General features: G+C 37.5%; 1 protein-coding gene across 3 annotated transcripts; it reads left to right on the forward strand.

Moving 5' to 3' along the window:
• Positions 1 to 1,385: 1,385 nt before the first annotated feature.
• Positions 1,386 to 13,762, forward strand: LOC133524352 (uncharacterized). 3 transcript variants are annotated; one of them, XM_061860324.1, is made up of 10 exons: positions 1,386 to 2,526; positions 2,681 to 2,778; positions 4,171 to 4,195; positions 4,669 to 4,783; positions 5,288 to 5,360; positions 7,484 to 7,631; positions 9,422 to 9,557; positions 10,284 to 10,436; positions 11,020 to 11,180; positions 11,618 to 13,762. In XM_061860324.1, the coding sequence occupies exons 2-10, from the start codon at positions 2,715 to 2,717 to the stop codon at positions 11,793 to 11,795; spliced, it is 1,053 nt and encodes a 350-aa protein (XP_061716308.1). In that variant the 5' UTR covers positions 1,386 to 2,526; positions 2,681 to 2,714; the 3' UTR covers positions 11,796 to 13,762. The 3 variants fall into 3 exon arrangements, with proteins under 3 accessions (XP_061716308.1, XP_061716306.1, XP_061716307.1); XM_061860322.1 differs by lacking the exon at positions 4,171 to 4,195 and adding an exon at positions 2,981 to 3,166 and having other exon boundaries at positions 1,401 to 2,526; XM_061860323.1 differs by lacking the exons at positions 1,386 to 2,526; positions 2,681 to 2,778 and adding an exon at positions 3,085 to 3,166.
• Positions 13,763 to 13,933: the final 171 nt, after the last annotated feature.

A 13,933-nucleotide genomic window follows, 5' to 3' on the forward strand; every position in this document is an offset into this window, starting at 1 on the left:
CATATGCACGGGAAGTGCTCATTGCCGCACGCGTGCGGGAAAGTAGGACCATAAGTATGTACTGTAAAACGTTTAAAACGTTTTTTGGGTAAAAGTTAAATTTTAGGGCAACGTTTGGTTAATATAGAATGTATTACAAGCGTTTCAAAAAATTTGAAACAACCCTATTGAGTTATTTAATTCTATTATAAAGTATTCATTATCCATTAGCATTTCTATGATGTTAATTTTTAGTGCAGATATGGAAGCTTCAATTAATTACCCACCACGAAAATGGCTACGACTTGAGTATTAAATTTTGTACTGAGAACAGACAACGGAGTCCTACCGCTAAAACCGAAAATCGCATATTGTGGGGATCTTTCTCTTTTACTCTTACTAAGACGTAATTCGAATGACAGAGAAAAATGCCCGCAATGACGAACTCCGAATTTCGGAGTTATAGCCCAGTGTCAAATCGTGACTTATGACGTCATCAGTATCATCAATGTCGTTTAGACTTGGGTCACGTGACGTGTGTTAAAATATATTTTATTAGTTGGTTAAAAACCCACACGCACGCATACACAGCTTGCCCACCACTTAAATGGATACGGCTTGAGTATCAAATTTTGTACTGAGAACAGACAACGGGGGGCCTTGGTGTTACATGTGTATGTAAAAAGTTGTGTCAAACTGTAAACTGTGACGTCACACAACTTTCAAAGAGCGTTTTGGGTGCGAAAGCATGTGTAAAATATATTTTGTTAAGTTAACATATTTAAAGCCGTTTTTAGGGTAAAAGTTAAATTATAGGGCAACGTTTGATTAATATAGAACGACCCAAGCGTTCCAAAAAAATTGAAACAACCCTATTATAATCCTGACACTGAAACCAAATGCCAAAGCAAATTTTTGCCTGCCAGAAATGTGCCAAAGGTAATCTAAGGATGAAACAGAAACAAATAGAATGTTAGTAAATGGCCCTATGCCCTATTGCTCGAATGACCCGGCCGAAATCTGTCCTTGAGGAGACCGGAGGGGACTACCTGCCTGATAAAGCATAACTAACAAGAATGTTTAAGAAAAAAACCACAAGTTCACTTTTTATTAACCAACACTAAGCAGATAATGCATAGGAAGAATTATACGAAACATAAAAGACATATTGTTAACGGTACCAATCATGGAACATTTAAAAGAAAATTTGAAGTGTTTTTAATATTTCACCGACACCTGTAAAATGTATACCGCTTTACGCTTTAAAAGTTAAATGTACAATTCGTCCTTTATGTTTTCTATGTATTTAATGAAAGCTAAAAATTGTTAATAATTGAATTGTTAATTGTTGTTATGTTGTTAATTGTTAATATTATTGATTGGTTTCAATAATATCAACTAATTAAAACTGTTTTTTGCTCCAGTCATGGAATGTATGGCGCCATTCATTTTCAAAATAACAAATATCAATGAAAAATTAAACTTAAGCAGAACTTTGGCTCTTGTTTATGGTAAAATGTTGCCAGCTATTAAAAACTAACGGTAAATAAGTACTTGTTTTACAGCATTTGTCTATACCATTCCATTACTGGTGCCTGTTCCATTATAACGATTCCGCGATACAACCGGCTAACTGATTTTTTTTAATTCATGATAGCAACTAAACTGTCATCTGATAAAGTATCAGCCGGTAGGCGATGACTAACGATATATGCTCCTGGCCCGCACAGCACCGCACCAAGGGCGAGGTCCAGTGCGGTAATCTGTAGATATTTTAAAATTGAGGTGCGGACAAATTAACACCAAATTGTGACACTAGTATTCGCGTTTGGGGACATTTTTTATTTTATTTAGGGCGTTCAAATATCACCATAAATCTAAAATTGTTGATCAAATTGGAGATTGTCGCCAATTTATTTTCCGATTCGATTGGCCGATTTGATCAACCCGTCAGGATTGGCCTTTACACACTATCGAACGTGCGCCGGACCGCACTAAGATCGCGGTTTGGTGCGGCCGTCTGTAGATACTATTAAGGCCAAAACGCATTATTAAAACGCAAATATGATAACTATATAGGAGCGTGTTTTGATTTCTATCGATCGATCACACCACAGTAATTTTGAATTTAGTTTTTTTTACTGATAAATTTGTTTTGCCATATTAAACATGCCGAAACTTTATATAAAGGAAAGATGGAAAAATTATGTTTATGTAATAGATATGCGCTATAAACCTAAATTAAATTATTTCACAATTAGCTATATGAAAACAAAACGCAACAGACGTTGACAGCCAGCTGACAGTGACACTGACAACACAACAGTTTATGTCAGGCAATCGTGTAGTGTACTTGTAGTAGCAATATGTTTCCGAACTCGCGGTGACTATATTATTTATTTATTTTATAAATCCTTGTAAGATAATAATAGTATATTTGGGTATGTTAAAATCAAAATGTCAGAAGAAGAAACAGTGGATATTGCGAAAGAACTTGACGATTTACTGACGAAAGTACAACCAGACTTGCAAGATGTTATCAAAAGAGTAAATATTGTTTTTAATGCCTATTTTCTAATTATCAGAAACGACTCTAGCTTTTATAAATGTTATATATCAAATCATATTTCTCACTTAATCGTTCTTAAACATTGTTTTAATGTAATTAGAATATAGTCATAAAGTATGTACATAATTGCAGAGTTTTACAAACGTAGCGCTTCAACTGGCAAAAAATGGAGAAAAACTTATTCGAGACACGCTGGAAGATACTTCTTACTTTGCAAAGAACACCCAAGTGTGAGTATATATATGGTAAATAAAAATAAATTTAGTTTTTTTTTGGGATTGTTGAAAACTAGTTTCTAGTAGCTTCTTTCTGTGTTGTTTGTATGTTTCATTAAGAGTATGTTTAGTTATGAAACTAGCCTATTATTCAAAGACTAAATTTATTGTATTAAAGGAAACTTAATGAAACATTTAGTGTCAAATTTTTTTGCAGCAATTTAACAGCTCTAGAGCTGGTAAAATCTCCAACGTTCCACATGCAAGGTGTATCATTGGACCTCAAGTCTATGCTCCTGAGTTTGCGCTGCTCCCTCGGCGAGGTCAATGTTAAGGGCCAGTACAGTGCCTATAATGAGAACCTTTATAACCTCATTCCTGTGTTGTCTGAGGGACATGTTGTGTGAGTTTTTATTTGTTTCTCTTTTTTATTTATAATAGTCTTGTGTCTTAAACATATGATAGTACTTAATAAATTTTGCTCCACTGCTGAAGAAGTAAAGAGCAATATTTGTAACATATGTGTGAAAACACATAACCTTAACACCTTGAGCTGTCATTAGACTTGAATGGGTTAACAGTAATAAACATTTATTTCTTAATTTCACTTGTTTAACAATATTGTCTGATTTTACTAACTACTGACAATTTTGATATTACAATGAATCATCGGAAATCTTGGATGAATATGCTATAAATCACATATGGGCTATCTCATATGCAGTAAAACAATATGGTAATTAAAGTAATACATTGATATTCATTATGCTTTAATAACTTACTGAGCTGGTTGCCATGAGAGTAATAATGAATGTAGCGATATGTGGGTATATATAACATTACTTTTAATTAATATATTGAAAATAATAGAGCAAGGGATTAAACTTAGTCTTGAATAACTTTTGGACCTTTTGACTCATAAAAAATCATTAACCTTTGGTATGCTTAGGAGCAGATCTGCTCCATATATATGTATTCAACCAAATTCAACTTAAACATGAAGATGTCATGGTTGCTAAATAAATGGCAAATTTTTGACAAGCGCATATGAAAGGTTAAGGAAAGTATTGTGAGGAAATCTGCATTCATCTGCAAAAAATCCATAGTATTTCAAAGGTCTCAACCCATATTGAGCTAGCATTAGATGGGGACTATAACCCAAAAGTTCTTTGTATAATAAGAGGACTTTGGATAAGGACATAAAAACCCAGTGAAACTGATGATAAAGTTTTTATTTATTTTTTCATCCATTCAACTTTTTTGTTCATTATTTAGACAATTAAATTACTTCAGCTCAATACACTTTGGCAGCTTAGAAATATCATTATTCTAAAAGGATTCATGCATGGCACTATAATATATTCTCAAGTTTTCAACTGCCAATAAACCAGTTTTATCATACTTCAGGTCTGTACCTTCCTAATGGATTGAGGTAATGTTACCCAACCAAGATTAAAAGCAAAAAATAAACATGTTCCTGTTACAGAATAGACCTTGTTCGTAATGCATCTAGATCTGGCGAACGCTCAACGAATGTTCATGTTACTGAAAGGCTACACAGATTCGTTTACATTACGTTGTGCAGTCAGATAGACAGAGAAAAATAGCATATTAGACATAGTCATGCATCAAAAGCATCTACCGTTCTCTGGTGGCTTAACAAAAAGAAATATCAACTACAACAATCAAGCTATTTCAAATACGTTTCAACACAAACTGTCCAGATATATTTATATTTTGAAAAGAATTCGAGGGTGTCAGATACTTTTAGTGCGTTGTTTCATACACTACTATTGCAGACTGTACGTTATCGAGCGCTCGTGGACAATAGCGCGCAAGCGGCTCATTTGCCAGATTTGCCGCCTTATCGCCGTATTAGATATAGTAAAAGCGACATATTTCCAGCATATCGCTATCGAACGTGACGGCGGACGTCAACGTGGGGCTGATCGTGGACGACGACGCCTTCTCCTTCATCAACCCCGGCATCGAGTTCTCGCACGATGAAGTTCTTGTCAAGGTAATGTTAGAAACGTAAGGACATATAATACAAAACCAATCGCAAAACGGCCTGTTCGCACCGTCCCACTATTTCCCAAAAAGTCCTTTTAATGTAGCTTTCGCCACGCTATCGCAGACCCTTTTTACAAAATATCCCGTCTTCTCACAAATGACCTTGGCCTTGACCTTCCTTCAGAATTACTTGCACGTTCAAATTTAGACCATTTTTCAGAAATTTTCTAAAAATCAACAGAGTAGGTATACTTGCTTTCTTGACTTAAAGAGTTCTTGAAAATTACGATACCTAAATAAATAACTATAAGGTATATTGGGGTAAGAGAGTTTATTTTGCTCGGGGCAAGACTCAAGTGTGTTTCTCTTGTCCCGGTGTTTTTCTTACCCCATACCTTACTGATAAAACATCAATGCCTTTAATACACGAATCATTCGATTAAGTAAGACACCATTAACGCCCTATTTAACTAAAGTAGTGAATGATAATAGAAAGTGTCGTTTTTTGCAGCTGTCGTGGCCTTCGCCGCAGCGGAATGGCGGCTACGAGTTTGTCACCACCGAGCAACTGGCCAAACATATCGGTGAGTACGGTTGACACGGTTCACTGACCCAGAGGGAACTTTAGTGCAAGGAGATAAGGTCTACCTACTGGTGGACAGAGAAGTGTGTTGTTGTTTGTATATTAAAGTTCGCTGCATAGTACTTTTATTTTATTGTTATTTAAATGTTATTATAATTTACATGACTTGCTATAATTTTATCATTATATATTTGTTTTTATTTGTATTTTGTTTTATGTGTATATGGAATGTTTGTCTGAAATAAAAGTGTTGATTGATTGATAGTATACGTAATGGCCTCTACAAACGTTACCGCATTACATTGCATTGCATGCTTTTTGCGATACATTTCAGGCTGTGTAACGACTTCAATCGATGGATCAAATGCTGCAATGCATATCAAAAATCAATCAAATATTATAGTGTAAAAGTTAACAACTTCTACAAAAGACCGACAAATAAGAAAGGAATAGAAGTGGATATGATATAGGTACCTAACCTCAACTTATGTAAATAATATTTGTTATTAAGCAATTCGGTGTAGCAACCGGCGATAGTGACGATGTATTTAAATAAGTAGAGCAGATAACAGGTGTACCGGTGTTCCTTCCTTTCCAGCGATAAGAATGTTGATGTTGGTAATTGCTGCTTTGTTGTTCTTAAGGCTTGTCTTTGAGAGTATTTATCAGTTTATTTTTAAATGTTTTCTACCTTCTACCCAATAATTTCACAAAACTGATCATGCGTCGAGGCAAAATACGGAAACTTAAATATGTAGGATAGGTAGTAAGATCTTTATTACCTATTATTTAGGCGTTTTCAAAGTTCGTGCCCATTTCCCGTCACACTTTGGCGTCAAAACAATAGCACTTTTTAATTTGTTGTTTTTTCAAACGTGTCTAAGTCAAACATTAGTGTTAGTATAGGTTCACACGGCGTTAATTTTTCCCGTATACCGTATACGGGATTTTCTCGAATACCGTAATGACGGCAAAATTTGTATAGCAACGTTCAGAATCGGTAACAAGGCGTCTATGCGGGAAAGCCTAGTCTTGTGACTGAATATGTAAGTTGCCAAACTAATTTACTTTACATTACTTTATAAACAAAAAGGCGTCAGATAAAGCTAATAAGGAAACGTTTCAATGTTACCTAATTTGGTGAGTAGTAATATTATACATACTAAAACCTATCTTAGAATCGCTTACACCCGACCTACTTAGGTAAGTAACGGTGTGTTTTTTTACGACAGAGCACAGAGAGCCCGAACTTTTTATTTTTTAACTCAGCCGATAAAAAGAATACCTAGTTTTCACAGTTAACTTAACCAAGCAACGAACCAAGATGCCTCTAGTCTTTTACAGCGATTTATATAGTTCTTCTATTTAATTTAAAATAATTATATAAAAATTAAGTCAGCTACCGTAACTAAACGGCTGTTTAACTAGAACCCGGTAATGTACTTATAAAATACAATCTTACCTATCCAATTACAATTTCTAAAGTTTTTTTTTCAGTTAAGCGACAGTTATATTAAGTTAGTTGGGCACATACAGCAAGCAGACATATCTCGAGACGAGATCATGTTCAGAAACTTGGATGTCTGTCAAAAGTCCGCCCATAGGAGATTGAAAAGCCTGTGAATCATTGATAAAAAAATAAATAAAAAAAAGCCTTTTATTCTTTGATAATGGTTACAGGTATGAAATTAAAACTTATATCTAATTAATATTTTGTTCTAAAATCTCTAGGGTGGGTAAAGGCCTCCTCCAGTGCTATCCATTTGTAAGAATTCCATTTGTCGCTGTCCTGTGCTACTGTCATCCAGTCTGTACCGGCTGTTCTTTTTACGTCTTCGTCCCATCGCATCAGTTGTCTGCCATGGCCTTTTTTGCCAAGTTCATTGATAATAATTATAAATTGCATTTTTCAAACAGGAAGGGTACGCTGACAGACGTCATCTCTTTTAGGTTATAAATTGTATGGAGATGACACCTGTCATCGTACCCATCGAGTTTGAAAAATATTATAACTCCTCTAAAAAACTGATGTTACGTAATAAAAAAAAACACTATTCATTGATTAACATAAATGACCTCGCGCCTTAAATCCCTTAATGTTATTATGATAAACTTCTGTTGCAGATGACCTGCCGCTCTCGGCGGCGGTGTCGCTACCGCTGTTCGCGCTATTGCGACAAAAACTGCAGAGACATCTAGCGCGAGTGCTACGGCAGAGCACCAGCGTGTCCGAGGTTATGTGTTGCGACCCCAGCCTGCATGAGGCCTACAGGTGTGTGAGCAATATCTACTGCCTAACAGTACACTTGTCGCTGGACACGTTCTGGTGACAGAAATTGCAGTAATTTAGGATTGAAGCACGGTGTGATGATTGAAATTACAGCGATATTAGGGTTGGAGCTCGCTCAAGCTCGGCACCACACCTGGGGGCCTACCGCGAAAATCGAAGTTCGTCAATTGCGGGCATTTTTCTCTGTCACTCTAATTACGTCTTAGAGAGAGTAAAAGAGAAAGATCCCCGCAATTGTCGAATTTCGGTTTACGCGGTAGGTCCCCTGCGCCAACCCAACTCATCCGCTGGCCGCCAACTAGTCGTCAACCACACGTAAACACGTAGGGGACGCAACTCAACGCCTAGCATGGCTTCGCCTGGTTGACATCGCGCTTGCGGCTGGAAGACAACGCGCTTACAGCCCCTGTGTGACAGCAGCATCTAGGTGAAATCACGGGTAAAAGGTAAAGGATGAATTTTATGAAATTATTTCTTCGGCTAGGGCCCTTATCTGTTAAACGAAAGCCTTTGTTTATTTTGTGCAGCGGTTACCAATGCTACCGCTACTGACTGAACGGGAACAAACTCGTTGAAGAAGAATTTTTACCGTCCTATTTAAGTGGTTCAAATTCATATAACAGCTCATTTAGTTATCTCACAGGCAACCGATCGTCCTACATTACTAAAACTCTCAGAATGAGCTGTTACATAAATTTGAACCTTAATATTATCACGATAGTTGCTTTTTAACGCCATGGTTGCTTTGACACGCGTCTAAGACGCCGCTCCATAGAAGAAAAAAGGCATTTGTTTAACTGATTAGGGTCTGAGACGTAAAAATCATTTCATAAAATTCATACTAGAGTCAGACCGATAGTTGTGGCTGGCAGAACTATTACAATACTTCCCCCTTACCTTTACTGCTTTGCGCCGTTTCAATTTCTAAAAGAGCGACACTGTGAAACTTACTCTCGTGCCTATAATTATCGAAGTTACCCCTAATGCTATTAGTTATATTAAATTAAACTCTGAAAATTAATACAATTAAGTACGCAACTTACCACTAACTTACATATTTTGCGAGCTCTATTATTATTGATAATTTGTTTAAGTTTAAATTATATAATTACCGATATGGGATTAACCCGTCGTATGCGGCCAGTCAAATATGATCATTGAAAAAGTGACCTTGACATTCAAAACAATAAATTTATTATTTATAAATTCCCACGCACGGATCCTTATTATACACAGACAGGAGGTTAATAAGTATCATGTAGTTAAATTACAAATTGATGTCATTAGTACATATCAAATTAATTAAGTTAATAGTTACGAAACTACGTATCGGGAATTAGTAGAACCCGCTTAATACGAACACATTGAATACGATTTCTCGCTAAATACGCTATTATACACTGATCCCTGCAACTAGTATTCTTTAATTAATCACGGGTAAGTAATACGCATTCCCGTTTAGGCGATAAGGGAGTTTTTTCTTGCGGGCAACTGTTTTGATTTACACGTAATCTACATTCTAGCACGTAGTAGAGCGGCCAGAGGGCCTCAAACACAATTCGATGTGACTGGACAGTATACTACCGACAAGTGGTATTAAAAATCTGATAAGAGCTTGCCGACTAATGATTTAAAATTTAAAAAAGTATGCGGCTGCGGGAAGCTCCCTGTTTATTGATGTGAAATGTCAATATCAAGCTTATGTTTTCGATGCAGGCTACCTGTCAGTTCTTCCAGTGCGCACGGTCTATCTCTATATTTCATGTTCGCAGCGAGATGGTGAGCAACCTGGCCGCGAAAGGCAACAAGGTGATCGACATGGTGCTAATCAACATGCGGCGCACTTTACTTCAGACGCGGACGGAAGTGCTGGAGCTGCCGCCCTTACACGCCACCTTTATGCACAAGGTATGCCTTTCTCGTCGCCTTCAGGTCTGCCTCGTTGCCTCATGACTGAGATGACCATCGTGTCTCTCCAATGATGCGAGCGCCATGTGACTGCCCTTTCCCGAGAGTGACTGCTAAAGGCAAAAAATTACCGGTTGTTACAATCATTACCGACTGTACTCTACTGCGACTGTGAGAACTCTACATTTCGGTATTCAGTAGTGCACTTAATGTGCGCAAAAATGAAATGAAATGATTAGTAAATTGTAGGTCACTAACCTTATTTATTTTAAGATTTGTTGTACTACTACTAACACTATATGGATCTAGATTCGAAATAAATACATAATTGAATTAAATAGATAGTAACATCAAAGTAGCTGTATAATAACATTTTGTAATAGAAAGTAAGTAAACTGTCCCTAAACATTATTGGTCAACTTATTTTCGAGGCACACTTGATTTGTTAATAAGGATGGATGTGAAAACATTATTATAAATTATAATATTCATGACAGTCTGAAAGTGAGCAACTCTTATTTAGTGATATACCGAACTAAAACAATTATTATCTGCTAAAACGGGACTCAATCGCGTATTAGTAAGTAACGCAATTACTTTCGACGTTTTAAAGACGCCATTGTATTTTGATTCTGGAGAAAGACGTTTTGTTTAGTTTTAATGAATAATAATGTGGAAAAATCGTCAAATCAGTATAAAACATAATTTCCCAGTATAATTTGTCAGATCGGGTCAATATCGTTCATCGGCAAGTTCGAGACGGACGCGGGCTGGGTGAAGAACCTGGCCACAGTGAACCGCGTCAACGACGTCAGCGTGTCGCGGCCCGATCCCATGAAGACCTGCTTCAGCGTCACGTTACGGATCAAGGATTTGCAGGTTATTCCGAGTTTACTTGATTCCCAATTCTTAACTGTTATCTTTAGTCAAAAGCCTTGAAAATTAACTTAATTAGTAGGCTAATTTTAACCCTTTACGCGAACCGATTGAGGGACATACAGATGTAGTGAATAAGTATTTCCCATCGTATTTTCACGGAAACTTACGAAGAAGTCTTGCTATTTCAGTCAACCTCGGTACAAAAAATACTCAATTTGATTGAATTAGCTTGACAAATAGGAATGTTTCCGAGAAAATACGATGGAAAACACATTGCCATAACTTGTACATTCAAAGTTATAGCATTTGTACAGTCAACCAATTTGAATCCTAGGCCACTATAGAACCTTGTCGCTTTAACTACTCTATACATGACATGCATCACTCAATAAGCATTGTCGTAGAAGTCATTATGACATGGTTCTATAGTGGCCTAGGAATCAAATTGGTTGACCGTACATACAAGTAAATTATTATAATATACCAATATATAAGAATTATGTCTTACCTAGGGAAAAGTTTAAATTACATGAACTATCATTATTTTCTAAATTATATAGTCATAACATTTGCTTATTTTCAGATTCGCTACGACGAATACCGAATAAAGGCTCTAGGCGCGTCTTGTTCAGGCCGAATGGCGGCGGCGTTCGGCGACAACACGCTGCGGCTAGAGCTGAGCGTGGGGCTCGCGCGGTGGGAGCCCTACGCGCAGCTACACGACCTGCGCGTGCTGCACATGGAGTGAGTTGTAAATTAAGACATGAGACATCCCAGTCCAGCAAGTTACGCTTGCGAGCGAGGCTAAAAGACGAGCAACAGGCGAGCCGACATCACAATGGTTCCTATTCTAAGCTCCGCTCCGCAGTACTTAGTTAGCCGTTACGCCTTGCATGCAAGCGTGCCGTGATCGGACGCTCCGGAACCTTCGCAATGAAAATACTTGGAGAAGTTGCGGGAAGCGTGCACCTGCCGGACACTCCGGGCTTTCGGTCTTACGTGGAGTTTGACTTTCACATTTAAGCACTTTTACTCTGTTTGAGCACTAACTTCATGCTGATCGGCCTTCGGATGCTACGTTTCACGTAAAGCATTGCGGCTGTGTCCCTGATACAGCATACTGATTTTTTTTTCTAAGAAATCGTCTCGCCAGATTAATATTAGATATGTCTTCCCTCAAGCGGCATGGACCTGCACGCGACAGGCCTGGGCCCGCTGTCGGGCACGGCGCCGCTGGGCGCGTGGGCGCGCGGCGCGGCGGCGGCGCACGCGGCGCCCGCGCTGCAGGCGCAGCTGCAGCACGAGCTGCACACCGCGCTCGCCGAGCTGCCGCTGTGGGACCTGCTGCACGACCATTAGGCCCGGGCAAGCGCCACGCTTGCGACCATCATTGCGTGTGACCCCATGAGCCGGCCGTGAGCTCCTTCCTGACCGCCGTACTTGACGTTTTTTAAAGCGAGGGGTTGTTTTTTGCGGTAAACGCACCGTTAATCGCATGCGTCAATTTAGAAAAAAATAAGATGCGCTTCCCGCTGCGTTTATCGCGTAAAACAATATTATAGTTTCATTCGATTTTTTTTGAAAATTAGGTATGTGGCAAACGCATTCCGTTTAACGCTGCGTTGATCGCATAAAACCAGAACCACCTTATAATTCAGTACGGACAACCGAGCGCTGTTGCACATTAAACATAGAATTTCGGTCTATTTCGCCGCGCGCTGCCACGATTGTAACTGCAACTACTGTAAGTGCGTATAGACCGCGAGCCAGGAACAGTTTCCATGACCAATCCCGGCTGAGAACACGTGTAGTGGTTAACGGCTAGATATGATGAACCCTCGTGGACGTCAGCTGCCGCTCCGTTGGTGGGTTGACGAATGGCAGCCACCGAAACACGTAAAACAATGCGGATATATAAAACAAAAAAAACTTCATCGCCTCCCGTTTGATACTTTGTTAAATGATAGTTCAGATGCTGTTGTTAATTTAAAAATCGTCAGCCGGTTATATCGCGGTGGTAAGAACATCAGCTGGTCGCATGAACATGCAAAAAATAAGCGCTATACCTTTTATGATAGCCATAATAAATCATGAAACTTTGCATATAGCATTTCATCAGGCGTAAACGCGTGAAAAGCCATCAACGGATTACGCAATTTACACACTACGCATACTTTGCCGCACATAAAGTGATAAGGCGCATATTTTTTACATGTTCATTTTACAGCTGACGGTCATTCCACCACGATAAAACCGGCTGATGGTTTTATTAGTTTAAAATAGCATCTAAACTATCATCTGACAAAGTATCAGCCGGGAGGCGATGACTGATTAAAATTCGCGCCAGCATTTAGTCTTTTCGCCAAACCTGAACGCACCTTAAGATTTAAAGTAGTTTCGCTGCTAAAAAATGTTTATGAATCAATTGGATAAAAAAAAATAACCTACCCCGCTGTAGGTAAACTATATCTTGAAAAGACTTGTAACATTTGTTATCAGGTTAGGTAGGTAGGTTTCTGTAAAATCACATAATAAGTTGTGTTATTACTGTGTTTTATACGTACCTATACTCGACATTTTATTTATGACTTTCATTTCATAAATTATACTTCCGTCCTGTTGTACGTCATGTATATTTAACAATATAAACCCTTATCATAGTTATTTTTGATATCTTTTGTAGCCTTGTATTCTGGACTTCTAGTTTTACCAATTTTTACCTTCCTATTATATTTTCTATATATCTAAATATTTGTTCTTGTTGGTTTTGTTTTGATTTATTTCAATATTTTATTAGTACCACACTACGTAAGAGGTAAATTGTGTTTAAATTATTTATTTACGACTAGACTGAAAAGTTGACTGCTAACTTCGTCACTTTACACTTAAATCAAGTAATACCTACAGCACTTGGATTTTTACACTTTTGTACATGACTGTCTCGTTGCTGCTAAGCTCAATTTTTATTTATAGTGATTATAAGTAATTAAATTTTAAAGTTATTTTTACAATGTATTTCATTGACCGTAACGTAGTAACCAATTGATTTTGTGGAATGATATTATGTACATATTACAATTTAGACCATTTCTAAATCGCCATGCAACAATGCTGCTTTTTAAATTATTATTTTTTACTGTCATGAAATCAGCAATAATTAAAATAAATAATGTTTAATAAATGAAAGTGAATATTTGGTATTTAGCATAGGTTGTGAGTGCCTTGTAACTATTTGAAGACTGTTGTATTTACCCGACTGCTCCAGAAAGAGTAGCGTTTTTTATTATGTTGTACACATTGTTGAATAATAAATAAGTACATCACAAGTATGCTTTTTATTCTCAAAAGTACATTGCAATCAATGATCTGAGATTAACAAATGTTTTTATTACATTTGATTAACTACTTCAGCGCAAACAAAATAATCTTTTTCTATTTTTCACCAAACCAGCAAGTACTTAGCTCTCTTTATTATTCAAAGACTGATGAGAAAGTTG

This window comes from Cydia pomonella, chromosome 13 (genome assembly GCF_033807575.1).
Source record: "Cydia pomonella isolate Wapato2018A chromosome 13, ilCydPomo1, whole genome shotgun sequence".
NCBI classification, from domain to species: domain Eukaryota; kingdom Metazoa; phylum Arthropoda; class Insecta; order Lepidoptera; family Tortricidae; genus Cydia; species Cydia pomonella.

What these genes read in the sequence shown, in the direction of transcription:
- LOC133524352 (XM_061860322.1), top strand. Translation starts at nt 2,437, where the DNA reads ATGTCAGAAGAAGAAACAGTGGATATTGCGAAAGAACTTGACGATTTA. An exon ending in GCAACTGGCCAAACATATCG is followed by an intron (nt 5,361 to 7,483) that starts GTGAGTACGGTT and finishes CTTCTGTTGCAG; the next exon opens with ATGACCTGCCGCTCTCGGCG. An exon ending in ACGCCACCTTTATGCACAAG is followed by an intron (nt 9,558 to 10,283) that starts GTATGCCTTTCT and finishes ATAATTTGTCAG; the next exon opens with ATCGGGTCAATATCGTTCAT.